Source organism: Typopeltis vanoorti, chromosome 4 (genome assembly GCF_054136105.1).
Source record: "Typopeltis vanoorti isolate ZY-2024b chromosome 4, IOZ_Tvanoo_1.0, whole genome shotgun sequence".
Classification (NCBI taxonomy): Eukaryota; Metazoa; Arthropoda; class Arachnida; order Uropygi; family Thelyphonidae; genus Typopeltis; species Typopeltis vanoorti.
In genome coordinates, this window is record NC_143552.1 from 93,574,828 (window position 1) to 93,601,217 (window position 26,390).

The 26,390-nt window shown below is 35.6% G+C and overlaps 1 protein-coding gene across 2 annotated transcripts in view; it reads left to right on the plus strand.

Annotated features, from left to right (window-relative positions):
* Positions 1-8,170: 8,170 nt before the first annotated feature.
* Positions 8,171-26,390, plus strand: part of LOC150107501 (guanine nucleotide-exchange factor SEC12) — a 100,052-nt gene continuing 81,832 nt past the window's right edge. For both annotated transcript variants that reach the window (XM_090391348.1, XM_090391349.1), the window contains exon 1: positions 8,171-8,432. In XM_090391348.1, the coding sequence (XP_090247474.1) occupies positions 8,298-8,432 (135 nt within the window). In that variant the 5' untranslated portion in view covers positions 8,171-8,297. The remainder of the gene's footprint in view (positions 8,433-26,390) is intronic.

A 26,390-nucleotide genomic window follows, 5' to 3' on the forward strand; every position in this document is an offset into this window, starting at 1 on the left:
ACTATTTATTCCATGCACATATTCACTTCTGTCATTCTCATACTTTATCATTCTTAATCATCCCCCCCATACTTTCTATTCCATAAAAAAAATTAGAACATATTGTAATTCTGAAAGATAGATTATATAATTTGGTCTGATCAAAATTTTAAAATATATTTCAGTCATTTAAAAATGTCAGTTCATTTGTTTCAGGAGAACTTGCAGAACACAGTCTACTCCACATGCTTCTATCAGATACATTGGGATATGGCTGAATAAAACATGCATGTTCCCTACGAGACTGATGGTAGCTAACTGCGAAGTCTTGATGATCACTTAAACTTGGGATATTAGTCAAACCAGATGTATCATTATATATTACACTAAAACTTCTGTGATCATACGAGAATTTATTTCTGTGATCATATAGAATTTACTGATTAATAATAATAATAATTTTAATAGTAATAGTAATTTATTGATTGCTAAAATATTTACACATAAAATAGACATCTTGAGTGACATTGTAACTTATAATTTTACAGAATTCAATTCTAAGTGCTGCATTTTCTACATTGATTAATTAAAAATTTTAATAGCATTTTTGTCTCTATATTATGTATTTACAACACATGTTTTTCTAACGTGAAAAATGAAGATTATTCAGACTTTTTCTATAATAATTTTTGTTTGTTTATATAATTTTCTGATTATATGAATAATTTATTACATTATTTTTCATATTACATAAAAGTATTATATTAATGACATTATCACATAATAATCAGTATCTTCAGTATCTTCTTTATTGTTGTATACTTTACTAACTGTTTTATTACATAATCTGCTTCTTTGGATATAAGGATTACATGTGGTTGAGTGAGACGAGTTAATCCCACCCACTTCGATGCTTTTGTGAAAAGAGTGGGATTTAGGCCTTCACTATTTATGTTGTTGCTACTGTTTATGTATGGGATGTTGGCATTGGATGCTGGTGATTTGTGATGTGTATATTACTGTTAATGGTATATTAACTTTGTTGGTATATTTTCCAGAGTTCGCGTTTTAATGTTCTGTAGTTATCTACGTGTTTTAACTTTCTTGGTAGGTTGTTGAGTTGCGTGGGTATCTGATGTGATCTCACAAAAGAACCGTATGAGCTGTTGAAGGGTGTGAGGATGTAGAGAGTTGTTGTAGGTCGTGTTATACGATGTGTCTCTGTTGTTTCGATAGGTGATGTTGAAGTAATTCCTTGTTAATATCATGTAGTGTTTCAGGTTTTTAATGCTCAGGATTCTGTGTGTCGCCATGTGCTGGTCGGATATTGGTTGTTGCGTTCAAGGTGTCCAAATCACTGTTGATTGACACAATTTTCCTGTGTAATGTTTCTAATTTTGTTAGGTGGTTGTTTGATATGGTTGCATAGGCTGTTATACCGTATCTGAGTATGGATTCGCAGACACCGTGATTTAGGAGTTTTTTTTATGTTGGATGGAATAATGTCTTTTACTTGGAAGAGAATACTACACACCAATTTGGTGTGTATTATTCTATATGTTTTGTCCATTTAAGGTGAGAATCTATATAGAGACCGAGGTATTTTGCATGTGTTACAGGTTTGATTTCGGAACATTGGCAGGTATTTTTGTTGTTAATGCAGCGGTATATGCGACAGTGTATCGATAGTGATGCGGGACGTATGATTCTTGGGTTGTGTATTATCAACATCTGTGTTTTGTCCCGTTGATTAAAATTGCGTTTTGGTGGAGGTATGTTGTGATTTCATTTAGGTCTTGTTGTGCTTTGCAGAGAGCCGTGTTGATGTCTGTGTGGATTGCTTGTAGTATAGTGTTATCTGCGTACTGCAATATTTGACTTCTTATGGATATGTTATGAACATCGTTAATGTATGTTGAATAGAGTGGGTGAAAATATGGCACCTTGAGGTACACCATGTTTTAATTTGTATACCCTGACTGTGACATGTACCTATTTATGTTACTTGTTTTCTGTTTGAGAGGGAGTTCTTGAACCATTTATGCTTATACCAATTGAGTATAGTTTGGTGAGTAGTATATCGTGTTCAAGTGTATCAAATGCTTTGGTTAGGTCCAGCTGTATAAGGACGGCGTACTTGTTTTTGTCAAGAGCTTTGTTTATTGTGTCTGCGATGTCTTCTACTAAAGTTATGGTGCTTTTTTGTTTTCTTAAAGCCGTATTTGTTTTGTGAGATGATGTTGTACTTCTGTAAATAGTTCTGTAGTCTGGTGTATGTTATTTTTTCTAGAATTTTTGAGATGACTGATAAGGTAGCTATTGGTCTGTAGTTCTGAGTATTGTTTCTTTTGCCGTGGTTGTATATATATATTGGCGTAATTACTGCCGTTTTCATTTGTTGTGGAAAAATGCCTGTGTCGAATATTATTCACGAGTTTCAAAAGTATTGGATTTATTTGTTCAAAGTGTATGTTTTAAGGTCTGTGAGTCTTATTTTGTCTATTCCTGGAGTAGTCTTTGGTTTCAGTTATAGGAGTGCTTCTTTCAGTTTCTGTTTTGTTAAGGGTGGACAATACATCGTTTGTTGTTGACTTTGTCTCGGTAGTTTTTTGTTGACCGTTGGTAGCTTGTCTTTTTTGAGTTGTGTGATATTGTTTGTGAAAGCATAGTTGAATGAGTCTGCTAGTTCCTCTTGGTTTATGTCCTGACCAAAGCTTTTTGCAAAAAAATCTTGTGCTGAAGTTTTATTTTTTCGAGTTACTAATTCGTTGAGTGCAGCCCATGTTTGCTTAATGTTGTCGTTATATTCGTGAATTTTTGGAAGTAGTAGCGTCTTTTTGCACTACGAATTTTTGTTGTTAGTTGATTTCTTGTGTTTTTGTATAAAGTAAATGTGTGTGACTGGGTGACTTTTTAAGTTTTTTTTCCATAGATTTTCTTTTACAGTAATGCTATTTAGTATGTAGTCATTTATCCATGGGTTGTTGTCTGTTTGTCGCCTCGTTTGTGTAGGCTTTGTTGCTTTTTTGTATATTTCTGTGAACTTTAGTTGAAAATTCTCGTATAATGTTACAGGTCATTTATTTTAAGTAGGGAATTCCAGTCTGTATTTTATACATGGTTATCGACAATGCTCTTTAGTATGATCGAGTTTTATCGACTTTTGTAGTGGTGGGAGGGGGGGGGGTAGGTAACGTAATAAAACGAAGTTGAGACAAAGTAATGATCGACACTTTTGACGTTAATTATTGATGATGTATATGTATGGATGGGAGCTCGTATGTTGATGTGATCAATGCATGATTATGTTAGTGAGTTATTGAGTATTTCTTCTCTTGTTGGGGAGTTAATGGTAGGGTTTATGTTGTACTGACTTAGTATATCAAGATATGTGTTAGTGGTTGAAGAGGCGTGGTCAAGAGTATTTATGTTAATGTCTCCCATTAGGATGAGCCTGTCTGTTGTACGGGGTTCGATGCTGCTTAGTCATGCTTCTAACTCATGAAGAAAGCTGAGTGGATTATTATCTAGTGGTCTGTATATTGTGTTTATTGTGTATTTGATACTGTTGTGACTATTTGTGATTTCCAAAATTATTGTTTCCGCATGTTCGAAATGAGTTTGTTTTTCAGTCACATTGTATTTTTCTTTGATAAATGCCACAATGCCACCTCCTCTTTTGTATGTTCTACATAAGTTGTAGGTTTGGTAATTATTTATGTTGTATGCGTAAATTTCTATGTCGTTTATTGCAACTTCGGTCAGCATTAGCGTATCTATGTTTATCATGGTATAATTGAGCTCTGTTATCAATGTAAGCCTGTGTTATCAATGCTGTGTTATCAATGTAGGGAGTATTTAACTTTTGGAGACTTAGTGGGCAGTTCAATCAAATCGGTAGCCAATCAGAGATAGCTATCCCCATTATTATCACTAATTATAAGTGTCTCCACTGATGAAGAGAGGGGACAGCAAATTATTCTAGCTATCTTTTGCTACCTAATTCTAACAGGATATGTTACTGTCTGAAATAATGCGCGTTCTGTGGTCGATTTTCTTGCTTTTATTGGACAAAAAACCCGCGTTTTTCTTCCCGTAGTGAAAAAAACTGTTTGCCCATGCCAGAGAACCACGAACTCGGGAACTGATCGAGATTGGCTTAGAAATAGTTCCTCTAGTTAGGAACAACATTTGAACAGAAGTCTATCTTCGATCGTCAAAACGCAGAGGATGCAAGCGTCACTTCCACTGAGCTACACAGGGCTTTTACTCCTATAATATATTTCATCAATATGTCATGAGTTTCTTTTAGGGAAAAGACAGAAAAACTAGTAACATTTAAATTCTGAATACAAGAATAAGTCATACAGCAGGAGTATAATATCATATGTCATGACGAATTCGCAACATTTCAATCGCCTAAATATCTATGGAATATGTTTGATCTAACAAGTTATTGAATATCTTTAGCTGACTTTGCATAGGATCTCTGTTAATTATACCTGAAGTATCACGCAATAAACATTAAGTTTGCGAATGTATTTAGTGGAATCCATGAGCACTGTAGCATTTCGTTTGTCAGACTTCGTTATTACAATGTTATAATTTCGGCATAACGGAGAGCTTGTATTTCAAGTGAAGAAATATTCAGAGCAGAAGATGCCCTAATGCATTTTTCTACACCTATTATAACTAAATAAAGTAGACGACAAGTTGTTACTGTAAAATCTGGATCTTTTGACAATACACTTAATTCATCACTTGTAAAAGAATGGTGAGTTAAATTAAGAACTCATTTTTCAGAGACAGTGCTGGGTGGTTGTTGAATGACCGACAGTTTAATCTAATAATTCAGAGTTACATGTCAATTTCTGTTTATAGTTTAAGTGAGCACGTCTGGCAGAGGAAAGCAAATTTCTACTGATTATTATTATTATTATTATTACGTGACACCTCCAGGGAGTCCAAGGACTCATCGCAGGGGGCGCACTACTCTCCTTCGATAATACATCTCATCCTCTCCACTACTACCTAATTCTCCAATTACGACACTGCTCCATCTATCGCCCATCATCACCAACAACCGTATTTTACATCTGCAAATTTCTTGTGTTCTGAAGTCCGATTTATCTGTACGTGGGATGAAAAACACGAGTTTCCCGGAGGGAAAACCCTGCTACTACTGTATGAGATCAGCGAACTCACCATCAGCTGATAAAGCCCACATAAGGATTTCCCTCGTCATGACGAGAATCAAACCCCGGTCTTTTCCAATCGAAGGGCGCAATGTTCCGCTAGCTTGCCAAATAAAAAAATAAGTAAATAATAAAAAACACGACCTCTTCGAAAACTCTATGATTCGTAATCACCCTTTTCTATTCACAATTCATGATAAACAAGTATAAGGAACAAAAGCTTAACCAAGTGCTCGCGTGTAAATAATAATGTCAAAGATTATTATACCAAATGTACGTATTTTTAAACTCTATATGTAGCGATCATATATTAAATAACCGCTGTTTACATTTGAAAGGACTACGATTATTCAATAGCATAATTTGAAGTTCAGAAATGTTATTGATATCAGGAAAGAGGAGCTTCTTAACATAAAGTATCCATTCAGACATTAGAGCGTTTACTAGATCGTAGTTAAATGTGATGAGCCGAATAAAATTTAATACCGCCTTCATTTTGATATAAATCTAGGAATTAAACCAGCATTACGACATTGGTTTCAAAACACAAGTTGTTTACGCAAGCGTGACTTCTTTAAATTTAGATTACCAAAATTTCTAACAGACCTCTAGTAATCTTTACATTCCCCGGTTCGTAAGCTGTCCACATATCCAACCCAACAGTTAACATTATAATCCCATCTTCTCTAGTTTATGCAACAGTCTTTCATGTAATGTCCTATCGAATGCCTTAGCAATGTCCAACAACATCATAGTAAATGTATCGATCGCTTTATCCAATACAGCCGTAACATTATTGTAAAATATGAGCAAGTTGAATAGACATGACTATCATCTAGTAAACTCATGCTATGTAGTATAAAGTATATAATTTGTTTCCCACCCATTTCTGTATAAAGCTGTTTCGAACTTCCCTGAAAGCTTTACAATTACTTCAGAGATACCGATAGGTGGATAACAAAGGCACGTCAGTCTTGGCAACACCCTTGTGCAATGGGATTATAATACATTATCTCCAGTCACGTGATATCTTTGTCAGTCTGGGTGAGCATTCTTTTAGCAGACATGCTGAAATCCCATCTGTTCCAATTGCCTAATTTTTTCCCAGGTCATGAAACAGCCAATGAACCACTTTTTCATGCTCCCATTTCTGTTTATCCAATGTAGTCACAGCACTGTGCACTAAGTTACATTAAATAATACTTCAGTGTGTAATCTGTTCTGATGGGAACATTCATACAGTTAGAATATTCCGAGGTCAATACATCACGACCACTGTCAACATATTATGGGAAAATAGTCACGACGTTAACTGAGAGAACTGCTGACGCTACGATCAAATCTTATACTCTTTGTCTTATATAGAATACAATAAAACAATAGAATTATATAGAAGAAAACAATAGAATCAAAAATCGTATTCGATTTTTTATTCTATTGTTTTTAGGTTGAGCCAGTTTTAATGCATATGCTTTTTTCTTTTCTTCAATAATGCATTTAATTTCATCATCCCAGTCCCTGAAGCCTCTTTTTCTTTTCCACTTTTTTTTTTTTTTTTGTTCCTAAACTTTCTTTTGCAGCTTTTGTCATTATGGTTTTTAGGTTTGACCATTCTTCTTCTATATTCTGATTTTGTTTTATACTTGTCATCCAGTTCTTTATTCTTTTTATTATTATTATTCAGGCATCCGTGGAGTCAAAAGATTTTTTTGGTACAAATCTTTAATACTACTGTCGTCCAAAAGTTTAACTTTGAAAGATTCAAAATTTCTATTTTCCTTGTGCTTTTTTGTTGTTTTCCATCTTGGTTCCTATTTTATTTTTCCAATTAAAAGGTAATGATCTGATTCTATTTCAGATCCTCTGTATACTCTTGTACCTATTATCATTTCTGACATTTTGATATTGCTGATTATGTAATCAATAATGCTTCTTCTGTCTCTTGCTTCCCAGATGTATCTATGGATGTCTTTATTATTATTATTATTATTATTACGGGCAACTCCAGGGAGTCATTAGACTCATCGAGGGAGGCCCCAAATCATTTTCATCACAACTATTCGACATTCATACAGTATCTATCATACCTCGCCTTAAACTCATTCACTGTCACAGCATCCACCACAGACTCAGGGAGCGCATTCCACTCATTCACTACTCTAAAAGTAAAGAACCCAGCTCTAACACCTTTACTAACCACACTTTTGCCCAGTTTCCATGGATGTCCCCTAGTCCTCCCACAACCAGCCCTGTTCTCAAAAATATCTTCTGAATTAATTTTATAGAAACCCTTCAGTAATTTGAATGTCTCAATCATATCTCCCCTCCTCCGCCTATCAACCAATTTTTGCAACCCACAAATCCTCAACCTGTTCTCATACGGTTCATTCCACAGACCTGCTATCATCTTGGTCACTCGCCTCTGGATCCTCTCCACCTCCTCCCCATCAAGAAGAAACCTAGGTGACCAAATGTTTATGTTTGAAGAAAGCGTTCATTATTATCTCTATAAGTTACTGACTTTGTCTTGGGTAAAAAAAGGCTTAATTAATAACCGTAGATATGAATATCTCGGGTAGATGAAATCACCCGAGATGTCCCTATTAACAAAAGCACTTGTCGGTCATAATACTTCTGTAATATCAACTTCATCACGGACAAGGAATAATGCCAATTTCACTTGGCTGAACTATTTTTAACAATTTGTCTATATTCAATAATTCAAATATTTCAACTTTTCTAAATCTTATTCTTTATATATTAAAAGGAGTTCGATAATATGTTTATTTATTTCGCTATGCTTTCTTAATTGTTCTGAATATTACAAGAAGCCTAACACATTTTGTGTGACGGAATCACGCAAGGGGGATGCCACGTGAGTTCTGACGTTGGTTAGTTTAAGATGTAGCGGTTTGTGATATGTAGAGTTGTACGTTGAGAGTTTGGTTTGTGATGCTGGAAGATCTCAGTGTATTCTGTATGTCTTAAAAATTATGTGGTGCAGAGAATATATTGAAGATTTTACTATTACAGAATTACTGGTGTCACTTCCAAGTTAACGCATTTCAGATATATTATATATAAAATCAAGGGATAAATTATCATTACTTCTGTGTATATACAATGGCTCCTCCGAAAAACACGCAGCTGTTAGCAAGGGTTAATTTTCCTCTGTATAGTGTGAATGTAATAACGGAAAGACACATACTTGTTGCAGGAGGAGGAGGACAAGCAAAAACTGGGATTCGTAACGTCATTGTAAGTGAATTTCATCAATATGACCGGTGGATATGTACGCGAATAATTTTCCAATGCATTTCTTAGCAATTAACTATTCTTGAAGGTAACCATTAATTACCCCGTTTGCTTTGGCTTAGTTTGCACCTGTCGTTTAGATTTCAACAAAAAAAAAAAAAAAGCGAGAAATCTGAGAACATTGAGTAATTATCACATACCCGTTGAAGTATAATTTAAATACGCATACGTTGAAGTTCGTTGATCACAACTTTTTCTTTTACTAGTTTTCAAGTTTGCACTCTCTTTTACCATGTAAAATTTATTTCTTATTTAATTTTACGGAAAAGCGCTCAGTTACTTGCTTATAATTTTAGACGTTTCCTTAACATTATTAAGCACTTACGGCAGATCTTCCAATGTTGTTTTATTATTATTTTTGACTTATTTACTTATTTATTATTACTTTAATATATGTATTCAGATAAGTTTTCTGTTACTTTTGATAGCTAAAATATTTCAATACATCATTTTTAATATTTGACTGCCTACAGTGATATTTCAGAAGGGCATGAAGATGTGATCATGTTTAATTGGGATTATTATTATTATTTAGATGGGCATTCCATGCAGCCAAAAGGCTCATTGCAGGAGACCCACTATCCATTAACACAATATCTATCATACATCTCCATACGCCTGTTCACTCTTGGGGTGCTCGCAACCCCCCCCCCCCCCGGCAATCCGTTCTACTCGTTCACCTCTCCAAGTAAAGAACCTATTCTGCACACCCTTACTAACCACACTCTTAGACAACTGCCAAGTGTGACCCCTTGTTTTCCCTCTAGTTTCCATGTATTGAAAATTTCTTGAGTGTCAATCTTATAATATAATATCCTTTAGTAACTTATAAGTTTTTATCATATCACCTCTCCTCTGCCTGTAAGCTAAACTCTGCAACCCACACCCCTTCAATCTATATCAACTTCATAGGTAACATTCCAGAGACCTGTCACCAGCTTGGTCACTCGTCTCTGAATCCTCTCCACCTCCCAATCCCCACAAAATGCAGGTAATCAAATTTGTGCATGGCCGAATCATAGCCTCATAAAGAGGGATAATAACCCCTCAGTCTTTACTTGTCGGTGTATTCTGCAATATCCAAGTAATCCTCTGAACTATTTTCCCAACTTTTGCAAAATGTCCTCTGAATTTCAGATCTCTATCCACCATCACCTTGAAAACAGTAGCCTTATCAATTTCCTGTAAACTAGTATCATCAATATGATACAAAGTGCATTTCCTTACATTTTATAACATTGAATTGATAACCATTGTCCTTTGCTCCCACTGCCAGTTTTATATTATCCTGGAAGATTCTACATGACCTTTATCAACTATTGTCCTCCCTAGTTTTGAATCATTGGCATACAACTGAATGTTCTCCTTCAAATCTTCTGCTGTATCATTAATGTACAAATTAAAGACAAGTGGTCCTAGTACAGAGCCCTGGGGCACTACTCACCCTCATTCACCTTGATTCCACTCCACCATACTCCAGAGAGCGCAAAGACTTGTCGAGGGAGGGCACCTACTCAACAACTCTGTCTCCACCACTTACTCCACCAACTACATCAATGCCATCTACCACCACCACTTCCACAGACAATCAGAAACATCCATGCCCAAGACGGGATTCGAACCCGCAGCCTTTTGGCTGGAGAGTGGATGCACTAACCACTTGGCCAACAAATGTGAATAAATTACTGAGGTAGGACCTATCTTTTACAAAACCATACTGTTTCCTATAAAGTATCATATTCCTATCCATCCATTCCTGAATTTTACTTTTAACCAACTTTTCCAATACTTTAAGCACCACTCCATAGATACTAATTGGTCAGTAATTTGCTACATTTGTCTTGGAGCCACCTTAATGTAATGGAACTATCTTACCCTCTTTCCACTCCCTTGGAAAATATCCAGAGCTGAGACTTAGATTAAACAACTTTGTCAGAGGCGCTGCCAGTTCTCTTGCACATTCTTGTAACACATGAGCCGACATACCGTCCAGTGCACTGCTGCCTTCACATTGATATTTTTCAATATATTGAGTACCTTTAGTTCATCTATCTCAATGCATGCATCGGTCTCTGTCATCTCAGTAACTGCAAGTCACCACCTGGATGATATACCCTTGCAAATTGATCACTTAGTAACAAGTATTTCTTCTACTTCTGTCACTTCCTACCATTAGCACTGAATAAAGTTAACTTTCCATAATTATTCTTTCTTACTTGCTATGTAGAAAAAAAAAATATTTTGATTTACTTTGTTCTGCTTAGCTAATTTTCTCTCAAAATCGGATTTAGCCTTCTTTAACATACTAGTTATTCTTCTTGCATGTGCTTTATACTGCTCATGTTGTTTATCTTCACCTTGTTTATATTCCTTCTGTGATGCTTATACTGCTAGTCAACCATGTAATCCCTACTCGGTTTAACCTCCTGACACTGAGTATGCACTATGATACTGCCTCCCTCAAACCATTCTTGATCACTTCCCATGCACTGATAACATTCATTCCATGGAGTTTCTTAAGGCATCTCTCCTAAGTTTGTCATCATTGTCAGTTTGTAGTTCCACATCAACCCTTTCTTGACTGAAATTTCCACATGTTGAACAACCTCCCAGGACAACACTGCATTGTTACTTTCACTGATCAAGGGTAGAGTTGCGACTGCAGTTATAGATAGAACTTCTGATGCTATGGGATAAGAGATTAGTTGTGAGAAAAAGTTTTCATCTTTCCTCTTAAAATTATCCATATTATTGTTGATGCATGAATTTAAAAAAAAAAAAAAAAAAAAAAGCCTTGTTGCCCAAGAGTTGGGGGGTAGCCAATATCTACCTGTGAATTAATGTTTCATATTTCTTTTGACTAATGAACTAAGAAATGTTGCAAAATAAACACTTAAAATGCAATTCTTTTTTTTCCCTATATATTTTTTTTTAAATAGAATTTTCTGTTACACGATCCATATGTTGGGTTTCCAGCTTTTTCTGTAGGCATTCGGTGAATGTCATGATGAGTGATTTGGCTGATAGATGAACCCTCAATCACTCATTTCAGATGCTTCTATGAATGTACTGTTCTAGTTCTGCCTTTTCTATAGATAATTCCATGGATAGTGCTTTACTGAACTGGCATCCCTCATTCTTATGCTTTCTGTTGGGCCTATTAAATCACAAGCAGCAGCTGCCTAATATCCTTTTTCAGTCCAGCAGTAAAAAAAAAAAAAAACTGCAACACCAAACCGAACTTGTTTTCCATCCACTCTGCCCTTTAACAACCTTCTTTATGATTAAGAAAAATGTCAACAGGTTTTTTTTCTCAACTCCTATTTACACCTACCTTACACAACACTGATGTGCAATAGGTTCTTCAACCTCTTGTGTATTGGGATTAATTAAAAAAACAGTTGATACCATGTAGCTTTATCAAGCAAGGTAATTCAAACAATCATATATATTTTCTTAATGTTGAGCCCATACACGAGAGGTTAGTAAGAACACACACATATATAAATCCCTTATGTGCGTTCAATTCAAAAAGGAGTAGGTACTGTTTAATTCCAACTTTTTGGAATTTTGGGAAAAATTGAATGTGTGAACAAGTGGTTAAAAAAAAAAAAAATCAGCTAATGCCTTTTTATTCCCGTATACGGAGAGTAGGCGAGGCCATTTAGCCCTATCTAACTTTTGGAGACTGAGTGGGCAGTTCAATCTCCACTGGTACCAATCAGAGATAGATGGCCCAAGGCTATCACTAATTAAGCGGTACACAGTGAAGAGAAACGACTCAAATGTGCCACCATCTCGTGGTCCCTAACCCTAACACAATATATTTAATGTCTGAAATAATGTGGGTTCTACAATCTATTTCCTGAGTTTACAGGACGAAAAACCCGAGTTTCCGGGAGGAAAAACCAACTTGCCCGTGCCAGAGATCGACTAACTCGGGAACCGGTCGAAAAAGACTTAGAAAAATTTCCTCTAATCGCCGACTAGACTCGAAACCAAGTCTTCCTTCGTGCGGCCAAGTGCCATGGTGTGCAAACGCCACATCCACTGAGCTACACAGGCTCCGAACAAGTGGTTAAGGAAAAAAAAATATATATATATATTTTTCTGGCAATTTGGGATTTAGCCGACCAAATTGTATTCTTATTGGCTTAAACCAATATATAAAATGATGGTACAACATGACAAAATTTCATGCCGACTGAGGTGTCGTCCGGTTAAACAAGGCTCCCGTTGGTTTCGCCAGGGAACCATGGTGAATAGCGAAAAGTCAGCTACTGGAACAAATCTGAAAGCACACCCCAACTCAACATCACCAGAGTTAAAGATCAGTATTATCAACATAAGAAGCCTGAATGGCAAAGAAATGGAGCTCGCTGATGAATTAGATAAGTACCAGATCGACATAGTAGGGGGTGACTGAAACAGAAAAGATAAAAACTGGTGAGATCTTTCTGAACAATAAATACAAAATGTTATATTCAGGAAATTACAATCAAGGAAAAGAAGGTGTAGCCATAGTATTCAACACAAAATACGAGACTAATCTTCTTGAATGGCAGGCAGTCACAAGTAGAGTGATGTGGGCAAATATCAGAATGGGGAATTGGGCAATGAGACTTATTTGTGCCTATGGTCCCGCAGAAGGTTCTACTAAGGTAGAAGTGGAGGAATTTTTTGATGCTTTAGAAAAAGCAATGATACAATGAAAAAGGAAAAGTTGGTCCTTGTTGGAGATCTAAATAGCAGAGTAGGTAATGATTGTCAGACATACAAAAAATATTTTGGGAAAATTTGGAGAAAAGAGCAAAGCCAATAATAATGGCAAATACCTGTTGGATTTCTGCTCAGAACATGGACTGGTTATTACTAACACCATATTCCAACATAAAAATGTGCACAAATTCACATGGAGAGAAGAGGCAAGGAATAAGAAAAGTCTCATTTGACTATATTATTGTTGATAGTGTGTTACCTGGTGCACCAGAGTGTACAGAGGATTTGAAATTGGAGCGATCACTATTTAGTCTTGAGCAGGATAAAAGTGAATTTTGTATTGAAAGGAATAACATGTAAGAAAGTTTTAAAGCGAATAAAAGTTGAGCAGCTCTCAGATGTGAACTGTAGACTAAAATACACAAAGATTATTGAAGAAAAAATGAAAGTTTGAGAACAGGAACCAAACCTTGGAGATTCAGTGGCAAGCCTTGAAGAAAACCCTGATTGATTAAGCGAGAGAGGCATGTGGTGAGGTTGTCTGTAAGGATAGAAAAATCAGAACTCCATGGTGGACACAGGAAGTTAAAGAGGCAGTGAGGGAAAACAAGAATGCATATCAAAAGACCCTGGCAAATAAGTCAGCTTGTGCTCTTAGAGAATACAGAGACAAATGTAAGAAAGCTAAACACTGTGTAAAACTAGCTAAACAAAAGTCATGGGAGGACTTTGGCAAGAACATAGAAAATAAATATCAAGAAGGTCGTAAGATATTCTGGAGGTTGTTGAAGAAGCTTAGGAATGGAGGAAAGAGTGCTGTAAAAGGAGTTAGAGATGATAATGGTGACATGAAAACAGAAGAAAAGGATATCCTTGAAGTATGGAGTAATTTCTTTGAAAAACTGCTAAATGAAACAAGCAATGATAACACAGTGGTAAAAAACACTCAACAGGCATACAATCAGGAATACATATCCATACTTGAAGAGGAAAAAACCATCAAAGGGATGAAATGTGGAAAGGCAGCAGGAGTAGATAATATTTGACCAGAAATGCTGAAATATGGTCGTATAAAAGTCTTACATTGGCTGCACTGCATAGTTCAGAAAGCCTGAACAGAGGGACGAATTCCTGATGATTGGAGTAGAGCTCTAATAGTACCCGTATATAAAAAGGGAAATAAAACTGAATGTGAGAATTACAGAGCTATTTCCCTACTGAGTGTTCCTGGCAAGATCTATGCAAGCATACTTGAGAAATGGTTGAGAAGAATTGTGGAAGAAAAGCTTGGTGAAGGACAAGCTCGATTCAGACCAAATAGAGGCTGTCAGGATCAGATCTTCACTTAACGACAAATAGTTGAGAAAGCATGGGAATATAACAAAGATCTGTATTTAAGTTTTGTCGATCTGGAAAAGGAATATGTCAAGGTGCCAAGAGAGAAGCTATAATGTACGCTACAGTTATGTGGTGTCAATGGGGCATTATATCAAGCAATACTTTGTCTGTATTTGAGCTGTAAGTCGGCAGTTAGAATTGAAGGAAGTACAGGATGATGGTTTAATCTTAAATCCAGTGTGAGACAAGGATGTACATTATCCCCTCTGTTGTTCATTATCTATATGGATCACATTATGAAGTAAAGTGGTATTAAACATGATATCAGAATTGGAAATGTTAATGTCAGCTCTTTGCTTTATGCGGACGATGTCATACTTCTAAATAAATCCGCTACAACTTTGCAAGATTCCCTGACTAAATAGAATAACTGTTGTAATAGACATGTTATGAAGGTCGGCAATAAAAAGACAAAGACAATGAAAATAGGTAGAATTGTTGAAAATGTCAACTGCGTTTTGAATGGGGAACCTATGGAAAAAGTAAAACATTTCGGCTACTTAGGCATGATTTTTACTGAAGATGGTAAATTAAATATGGAAATAGACAACAGAATCAACAAAGCTAGTATGGTAGGAAGTCGAATGAATAAATTCATATGGAATAAAGAGAAATTAGTCGGAACACTAAATTAGCTGTATACAAGACAGTGTTCAAACCAATTTTAACTTATGGATCTGAGAACTGGGTCAGAAGTAAAACACTTGACCAAAGTCTAGAGACCACAGATATGAGAGTCCTGAGAAAGATTAGAGGCATGAATAGATGGCATCAATGGCAATATCATATTAAAAACGAGGATATTAGGAAAGAACATGACATTGTCGGCATCCAGGAATGTATTAGCAGAGCTAATCTCAGGCGGTATGGTCACTTAAACAGAATGGGCGAGTTAAGATTAGCAAAACAAATGTTCTCTGCCAGGTTGGCAGGAAAACGATCCAGAGGAAGACCAAGATATAGGTGGATTGATACGGTACAATGTGCCTTAGACCAGTGCTTCCCAAACTTCTGGATGTCAGAACCCCGAGGGGGGGGAAGAGACATTTCACGTCTCTTCCCCCCCTCAAAAAAATCGTAGTAGAGAGATATATTATTATAATATTTATTGTATTTATATTCAATACAAAACATACACAGCGAATATTGCAAAAATCAAGTGCATGTATTACATTTTTTGCCTCTTACCGTTTGGTTCTGAAGACGATGCAGACTGTTCTGCTAAAATATGAAATACTGTCCTTTTTTTGAGTGTGTTTCTGCTTCTTCTGATTGTTCGCGGGAATTTTTTTTTTATTTTTTATCAGCTACTTATCCATGGGTTAAATTTTTTAATGTAGAATAGATCAAATAATATCACCAGTTACTGATACTGGCACACCACAGACTGATAACATGAAATTAGTGAATATTACCTGAATAAGGGAATCCCTGGACCAGGAACATTTTTCTCTTTTGTGACTTTTCTCCCTTTACGGTAATTAAGCCTAATGCGAAACAGACAGCAAAGGCAAGTTATTAATACATGCATATGATTGGTGCGGTATTAACAAAAGATCGCACAACTGAAAGATAAAAGCATGGCTGACAATTGAGTTGAAATGCTAACTCTCTTCAACCGAATTCCATATGTGAAACTGCCATAACATTCATTATATATATATATATATATATATATATTACTTAGTTTTAACTATATAACTTTATAACTTTTACTAATTTTAACACGTTCTGTTGAATTTTATTGCTGCCTTGGGAAATCGAACTGACACATATCTAATTAATAAAGATAGGTTTTAGTTAGATACTGGGCTTGCCCATGCAACATATGGTTTTGTTTCAGTCTATACAGCATAGTTTCTGTATGAGGGGACATGTGATTCATTAATTAGTGTGTTTTTATCCCAGTTGTCTCTAATTGCACTTGTTGAGAAATATATTACACAGATTCCTCATACCTTATTCACTAGCATTATAAAAGTACTTGTTTTTATTGCCTCTGCAGTATAGTGGCTGTTAGGGAGGGCATGTTGTTTACCACTGCAAGCCAGTTACTATCTCCCCACATGAACTTGTTTAAGCTTTTTTTTCATGCGTGAAGTATATACAAAACTTTTATTGGTAACAGAAAACTAGCTCGGATGACAGTGATAATATAAAACGAGTTTTGATATGTATATAAAGTCAATATCAACAGTCCCTGAGTACGAATGCGTGATGAAAGGGACAGGAAGATTTGGAGCTTCCCTGGAGAGCATTCGAAGTAAATACAATTAACCACTGCTTTGAAATGAAACATATGAATAAGCAATATTTACTAATATTCATTAAGTGCCGAAATACGCAGGAAGCAAAGTTTTTTGAACCAATACCAATGTGTGAATTTTTCCATTAAAATATAAAAAATAACAAAAAATAAATAATAAATAATAAAAGTTAAATACATTTCTTTTAAAATAAAAAAAATCTACTTAGTCTTAAAACATTTTAAATTTGTTTTCATTATTTCACGCCCCCCCCCCCTCAACAAAACCTACTTCCCCCAATGTCGCCACGGCCCACAGTTTTGGAAACGCTGCCTTAGACGATAGAAATATAAGATCTGATAATGATAATATTGGAGTCTTGACAAGTAATAGACTGATTTGGAGGAAAATTGTAGATAGGAAGTTAGTAATGATGTAAATTTTTCATGTAGTACTATCATATCACACCCCTTGAGGGTACATGTCAGGAATTTGATGATGATGATAAAAAGTTTTTGAAAATCTGGGATTATATTCATTGGAGAAAACAATATAGGAAGTAATAATTTTATGGCCATTTAGCCTATTTTTGTTTAGGAGTGCCCCTTCTTTTTATAATGTCATTGGCTTTTTACTCGGTTCTAATGCATTGCTGAAGTTTTACTTAGATAAATATATGAAGAATATAACAGGGAAAACTCGGACATACCTTTAGGATGCTGACTGTCTTCTTATTCAGCAGAATCCTGGCATGTGGCAACAACATTCATCTGCTGTTTGACGGGAGTGTGATTGAAAGGAAGGGTCTTTAGGAAAAGGTGGGGGTAGAACAGTGTGGGAGAATTATTAGTGAGGTTTTTCCCTAAACCCCTTTCTCTGTATTACTTAAAACTTAGTATTTCTTAGCCTGGCTGCCACTGATGAGACCTCAATAAAGGTCGAAACCGGTCTGGGTAGTGGCCCTTGCCTTTAATACATAGCATTATACATCTCCTCCAGGAGATGTGCTTTGCATTAAGGGTAAATATTAAGAATAGTGATCAGAGCTTATACTCCCTTTACCACAAGTTGCCTTGACTTGCACTAAGTGCAGGGTCAGCTAGACTTGCAACACTTGCAGGCGCAAACTTAACTGACTTGTCTGCTTGCTTACTTGGGAAATGGAGTAAAAAACCAGGTTTATATTTAAAATAGCTTGATATCTTTAACATATATTATACCCAAGGTAAAAAACTTTCTATATATATATATATATAAAGCATAATGCAAAATCATCAGCACACATGAGAAAATGACTGGATTCTGAGAGGTGAAGTGAGAGTGGTCATTTGGTAGGCAGATGGCCTTTTTATGCATACAGTTGTTGAATTCTTAGGTCTTTGTATGCACCTATCCAAATGTGAGAACATTTAACATTAGTCAGATTTTGGATATATGAATTGTTAGAAGTTGATTGAGAGAGAAGTAATATGTTGAACGTTTTTGTTGTTGTTGTTGTTTTGGAGGCTGAGGATATAATATGTTTGTCAAGATAGACTAGATGTGAAAGTCAGCCTATGAAGGGAAAATTGACCTTGAATAGAGATCAGAACATTGTGAAAGGGAATGAGGGAAGTTCTTCCTTCCAGGTAATGGGAGGGACTCTGCTTTGATACAAGTCATAGATTATCTTCACCCCACTTGAGAACAGTGGGGTGAAGATAATCTATGCAGTGAGGAGATCAGTGTTACTGATTTCATATGGAGATGGCAGAGTTTTCCTTATAAAAACTCAGGTTTACAATCCACAGTAAAAACTGGCTAGAAAAACACTTAACATACACTTAATACAATGGACCTGTAGCCTTAATTGCTTCAAATCATTTGAGAAGTCACTGGAAGTCATTCAGAGGGTTTCTCAAATGATTCGAAGCAATTAAGGCTATTAGTTTATTTTATTAAGTCTGTATATTATATGTGTTTTCTTCTGACCAATTTGTTTGTGGAATGTAAAGCTGAGTTTTTGGGAAAGAAAACTCATCCACCTCAATATGAAACCAGTTACCTCACCTTTAGTTCAAAAGTCTTTATATAATGTCCCTTACTTCCCAGATAGGATTCGAACCTAGGTCTTTTAAATCAATGGCATCATCGATACCAACTGTTCTGTAGAGGCTCTTTTCTTGAATGAAGAAAAGGAATAGAGAATATCATCAGAAAAACTATAGATAGGATTTCAAGTTAGAGAAGTCATTCACATGTAGGAGCAAGAGCATGGGCAAGAATACAGAACCCTGGATCACTCTATCATTAATTAAGAAATTTGATGAGAGGAAGTCATGCACCATAAAATGCAGTGAATGACCAGAGAAGAAGCTGGCAATCCAGTCACTTCAGATGCCATAAGCTGGAGGTCTCCTTATTAAAGAGACCTCATCCAAACAATTAGATGCCATAGAAATATCAAGCGATGTCATGTATCCAAAGGTAGATAAGGTTAGCGATTTGCTGTCAATATGAATTGTGGAATATATATTAGTGATTACCAATTAACTTTTGGGTCTCTAAGCATTTTATTTTTGTTGTTATTATTCTTATTATAACTAGTGCTGTGTAAAATGATAACTTCTAAATTTGATTTTACTGAGTTCATTAAAAACCAGAATGTTTCAGAGGGGAAGAAATTCTTACCTACTACACCCAAAACTGACCATCTTGAACTGGCTAAAAAAAAGACTTAGGAAAAGTTCATCTAGTCAGTGACTAGAATCAGATCTATACAATACGATCTTTTTTCTGTTGATCTGATGTGACAGGGAAGGCACACGTAATCAACAGATCAACATACAAACAATCACAGAATAGTTTGTATGTTATTGTCTGTGAAATATAATTGAAATATTGTATGTCTTATTGTTTCTATTTTACCATGAACCTTTTTTTTTTCTTCTGTTGCACCATATTTTTAAGCAATCATTTCTGAAGCTTAATTAAGAAACTGTTTTTATCTAGCAACTGAAAAAGAATGCCTAGCTGATGCTTCACATCATTTTTCATTTCATCATTAATTGCATAAGAAATAAGAGATTTCTTACTATATACATTTACTTCTCTGAAAAACAGAAAGAAAAAAAAAAATTAGAATTTCCAGGGAATTTTTTTATTGCCCAAATTAAGTGATGTGAGATTCGTGAAAGAGCAGTCATTATTGCTCCTTTGCCCAAGTAGTAATTATGTGACAAATAATTATTTGGATATGACACCATCAATGATCAGTATATTTGCTTTCATTAATAAATTAAAGATTCCGAGAAATTATATTCTTAATTTTAATCCTTTTATCTAAGTTAGCAAAATAATGTTTTGCACATTAAGCATTTTCACAAAGCTACTTGTATATAGAGGCTAATGATTTAATATCAACGTATCCCATAATGCAAAGCACACACCCTTTCAGATGTATATAATGGGAAGGGCCACAACCTAGACCGGTTTTGTCCTTATTGAGGTGTTAGTGGGAGCCAGACCCAGAAGAGATACCAAGGTTGAAGTAATGCAGAAGTCATATTTCTCATATACAAGTAGTCAAAAGTTTTGCATTATGGGATACATACTAAGGCAGTTGATGTGAAGTCATTAGCTTCTATACAAATAGCTTAGTCATGAAGATACTTCATGCATAAAACATTGTTTTGCCTACTCAGATAAAAGGATTAAAACCAAGAATATGATTTCTTGGCATGTTTAATTTATAATAGAACCAAATTAAAACTTTCAACTGCTTTCATTAATTTTTGTATTTGTTAATTTATAGTTAACAAATTAACAATAGGTTCATGGCAAATAAGTGAACTTGTGCTCTTAGAGAATACAGAGAAAAATGTAAGAAAGCAAAACATTGTGAAACTAGCTAAACAGAAGTCATGAGAAGAATTTGGTAAGAACATAGAAAATAATTATGAAGAAGGTGGCAAGATATTCTGGAGGTTGTTGCAGAAGCTCAGAAATGGAGGAAAAAGTGTTGTAAAAGGAATTAGAGATGATAAAGCTGATATGAAAACTGGAGAAAAGGATATCCTTGAAGTATGGAGTAATTACTTTGAAAAATTGCTAAATGAAACTAGCAGTGATGGCAGCATAGTGATAAAAAAAAAAAACACTGATCAGGCATGCAATCGAGAATACATATCCATACTTGAAGTAGACAAAGTCATCAAAAGTCTGAAATGTGTAAAGGCAGTTGGAGTAGATGATATTTGACAAGAAATGCTCAAGTTTGGAGGTATAAAAGTCTTACAGTGGCTGCACTGTATAGTTCAGAGGGCCTGGACAGAAAGACTAATTCCAAATGATTGGTGTAGAGCTCTTATAGTACCTATATATAAAAAGGGAAATAAAACTGAATGTGAGAATTACAGAAGTATTTCTCTACTGATTGTTCCTTGTAAGATTTATGCCAGTATACTTGAGAAATGGTTGAGAAGGATTGTGGAAGAGAAACTTGGTGAAGAACAAGCTTCACCAAGTTTTCAGGCCAAATAGAGGCTGTAGGGATCAGATTTTCACTTTATGACAAATAGTTGAGAAGTCATGGGAATATAACAAAGATCTTTATTTAAGTTTAGATCTGGAAAAAGCATACGACAGGGTGCGAAGAGAGAAGCTATTCAGAATGTTACTGTTGTATGGTGTCAGTGGGGCATTATATCAAGTGCTTAGTCTTTGAGTTGTAGGTCAGCAGTTAGAATTGAAGTATAGGAAGATGGTTTAATGTTAAATCTGGTGTCAGGCAAGGATGTACATTATCCCCCTCTGTTATTCATTATCTATATGGATCACATTATGAAGAAAAGTGGTATTAAACCTGATATCAAAATTGGAGATGTTAATGTCAGCTCTTTGCTTTATGCATATGATGTTATACTTCTAAATAAATCCACTACAAGTCTGCAAAATTCCCTGACCAAATTGAATAACTGTTGTATTAGCTATGGTATGAAGGTCAGCAATAACATGACAAAGACAATGAAAATAGGTAGAAGCATTAAAAATATCAACTGCATTGTGAATGGAGAATCTATTGAACAAGTAAAATAATTCAGCTACTTAGGCACGATATTTAGTGAAGATGGTAAATTAAATATGGAAATAGACAACAGAATCAACAAAGTTGGTATGGCAGGAAGTCAACTGAATAAATTTATATGGAATAAGAGAGAAATTAGTCAAAACACTAAATTAGCTGTATACAAGACAGTGTTCAAACCAATTTTGACTTATGAACCTGAGAGCTGGGTTAGAAGTAAAACACTCGTTTTACTTCTAAAGTAGGACTGCAGATATGAGAGCCCTAAGAAAGATTAGGGGGCATGAACAGATGGCATCAATGGCAATATCATATTAAAAGCAAGAATATTAGGAATTTGACATCGTTAGCACCCAGGAATGGTCATCAAATAAAAAAGCATGGATTACTGGAGTTGTGTTTGAGTCCTACTTTTGCAATGAACTGCGCTGGACAATGCACCAGGACATCCTCCACGCATCGCTGAAATTGACGAGAATATCAGTTATTTTTCTGCCACCAAACACAACATCCCTCATTCAACCCATGGATTAGTGTGTTACTGCAACTTTCAAGAGTTATTATCTCTGCAGAACATTTTTGCAGCTATTTCAAGCTACATATACCGACAATGAAGATAAAATTTCAGTGAAAGAATTTTGGAAGAAATATGATATAAAAATGGCAATTGACGACATTGGAGAGGCATGGACAGAAGTTAAAGTCCTTAATGAATGAAGTTTAGAAGAAAATTTGGCCTGGAGTTTCTGATTCTAATGATTTTGATCCTGAAAGTGAGCTTGCTAACTCCAGACATGACATAGTTAAAATGCCAGAATCTTTTGGATTTGCAGTTGTAGATGAGATAAATGTGGATGAACTGCTCGAGATCCACTCATCAGAGCTCACTAATGAAGATCTTCTGGATATGAAAAACATGATGAAAGTAAGGAGCCCTTTGTTGCTGAGCCCATCAAACAGCTTTCAACAAAACAAATGACTGAATTTTTTAAACACGTTGACAGTGGCATAAGAATAATTGAAAAAAAAATGATCCTAATGAGACTAGAAGTGCCAAAGTTGCAAGAGAAATTCTGAATTCTTTGACTTGCTACAAAGAACTTTATAGAAAGAGGGAGTATGCTGCCTGTCAGCTGAGTCTCGACTGTTTCATTAAAAAAGTTGAAGATCGTCAGCCTATCATCCCAAAGACTTGAAGAGAGTGATGATCCAGACCCAGTCAATTCATTATCCGATTGAAGACTGTCAGAAGTATGTAGTGTTTAGGTTTTATGGCATTGTATTAATTAAATTCATTCATTAAAATTTGTGTGTTTTGTTTATAAGTTTAAATAATTCATTCATTAAAATTTCTTTTTCTCACAGGTGTAAAGTTTTCATTTTTTTATCCTTCTGAAGAAACCCATATCTCTATCTCACCCATGCTAAATTCAACTCACTTTACGCAATTTCGTGTTACATGATTATTCCATAGAACCAATTAATTGCATAAAGCAAGGGACACCTGTACACCCCTTGAGGGTAAATGTCAAGAATTTGATGATGTAATCAAACTTTAGTTTTCATACAAGAAATTATTTATTACCTAACCAGAACTTGTAAATTGCTGTAACTTTTGATTCCAATAAAACTATTTTAGGCTAATTAAAGTATAATTTCATTACTAAATTATATTCATTTTAACTAGCAAACCAGCATCCTGAGCTACATGCATGCTTGAGTCTGGTCTGATAAAATTAACTTGATCTGCTTGATGTTAAGTGAAGGTATTGTTTTGTTACCTACATCGCTGGATTCATCGTTATTATTATTAGAACGGACAACTCCAAGGAGTCCTTAGACTCATCGAGGGAGGCCCTAACATCATGTCACGAACAACTATTCAACATTCACACAGTATCTATCATACTTTGCCTTGAACTCATTTACAGTCATGGCATCCATAACAGACTGGCAGCTCATTCCACTCATTCACCACTCTCCAAGTAAAAAACCTAGCTCTAACACCCTTGCTAACCACACTCTTGCTTAGCTTCCATGGATGGCCCCTAGTCCTCCCACCACCAGTCCTATTCTCAAAAATATCTTCTAAATTAATCTTATAGAAACCCTTCAGTAATTTGAATGTCTCAATCATATCGTGCATATCAGCCAATTTCTGCAACCCACAAATCTTCAACCTGTTCTCATAAGGTTCATTCCATAGACCTGCTATCATCTTGGTCACTCGCCTCTGGATCCTCTCCACCTCCTCCACATCAAGAAGAAACCTTGGTGCCCAGATCTGGACACAGTAGTCAAGATGGGATCTTATCAAGGCTTGATACAAAGGAACAGTAGGCTTGTCTCTGCTTGTCAACGTATTCTTCAGTAACCAAGTGATTTGATGAGCTGATTTAGCCACTTTTGCAGTGTGCTCCCTAAACTTCAACTCCCTATCCACCAACACTCCCAAATCCCTGGCCTCATCAATCTCCTGGAGTACTGCTGCTAATCTTTTCACCCCAAAATGCATAACCTTACACTTTGCCACATTAAATTGACATCCATTCTCCTTAGCCCAGCCTTCCAAACTATCCAAATCATCCTGCAAAATTTTGACATCCTGTGCATTCACTATTGCTCTACCCAACTTTGCATCATCAGCAAACAAATGAACAGTTCCTCTCAGATCCTTTCCTATATCGTTAATGAACAAATTAAACACTAGTGGTCCAAGAACAGAACCCTGTTGCACACCACTAGTCACAGGCCATCTTTTGGACTCCACTCCTGAATAAACCACTTTCTGATATCTCTCCATCAACCACCCTCCTATCCATCCCCATATGTTGCAGTTTACTAATTAGAATTCCATGTGGTATCCTGTCAAAGGCCTTAGCAAGGCCTTTGACAGGATAGATCACTGTAAACCCATTACAGTATGGGTTTACAGTGATCAATATTACCCTTATCCAGTTCAGCTGTTACTGTGTTATAAAATGTGAGCAAGTTACTGAAGCATGATCTACCCTTCACAAAACCATGCTGTCCTCCATACAGTATCCCATTTTCATCTATCCATTCCTGTATTCTCCTCTTGACTATTTTCTCCAAGACCTTGACAACGATTCCTGATATGCTAATCGGTCGGTAATTTACAACATCAGTCTTGTAACCTCCTTTATGCAGTGGAACTATTTTCCCCTCTTTTCACCCTCTCGGGAGTAACCCAGACCCGAGACTCAAATAAAATGGTCAAGGGCACTGACATTTCTTTAGCCACTTCACGTACAACATGAGCTGGTATACCATCCAATCCCACAAATGTATTGACATTGAGGTTTTGTAATAGACTATTCACCTCCACTTCATTCACCATATAAGCTGTTGGTCCCTTCATTCCTGCAATGTCACTATCTGGAGACCTATACTATCAAACTGATAGTATAGGTCTGATGCATAAATACTTTCAGCTTAATGAAACCAAATTGCCCTTTTAAATAAAGACAAATTTGCCAATAGAACACATAATTTCATCATTTTATTCATGTACGAGTAGGGAAATATATATACAGAAATACTCATAAAACAAAAACTCATGGAGATAGAGCAAAGTGGCTCACGTTCATCTAATAGACTGTTTTGTATCAAATGATACAATTCAGATGATTCACGAGCCTCATCTTCAATTTATATATTTAAAAAAATGCTATTGATAGTGGTGGCCAGTAGTTGGCATTATGTGTTGCTGTCATTGTGTAGTTGGAGAATTAAGTAGGGAAAATGATTACTTGTGTATAGTGGAGGAGTGTCGTGTAATAATAATATGGTTACCTTCTTTCTGTAATTGCATTTATCTGAACATGCTGTTTTATGATGATGAATGAACATGCTTTAAACTACTAGGTAACCATTTTTGCATCTGTCACTTTTATGTGATTCACATCTATGAATGATTGTAAACCTACAGTACATGAGTATCATGAATGGACTAGGGATTTATTTATTTGTCTATTTTATTTTTACATTATCTGGAAACCAGGCACGAACTTTTTCAAGTCTTACATTGGGAATGAAATTAATTTTCCACTTAATGATGATCACAACCATCCATGTCCACGGTAGGATTCCCGCCCACAGCATATTGTTGGATAGCAGATATACTCTAACCACTCAGCCATCCAGCCCAGCATGCTCATATGATTTAATTTGTGAAATAAAATTAATGAAACATAATATTCACATATACTAACTGTTATGAATCATTGAAGAGCAGCATAATCTCAATTTTCATTCTTCAATCAAATTAAACAGATTCTTTGTTTTGTTCAAATAAAAACTTCCTAAGTTAATGATGGTGATAATATGTTAATAATGTAAGGATTATAATGATGGGGGATAGTAAGCATCAGCAAATAAGCTCAATGAGCAGAGGACAGGTAATTATTATGGGGCTTCAACTATGGGAACATAGATTGGGAAGAAGGAAGG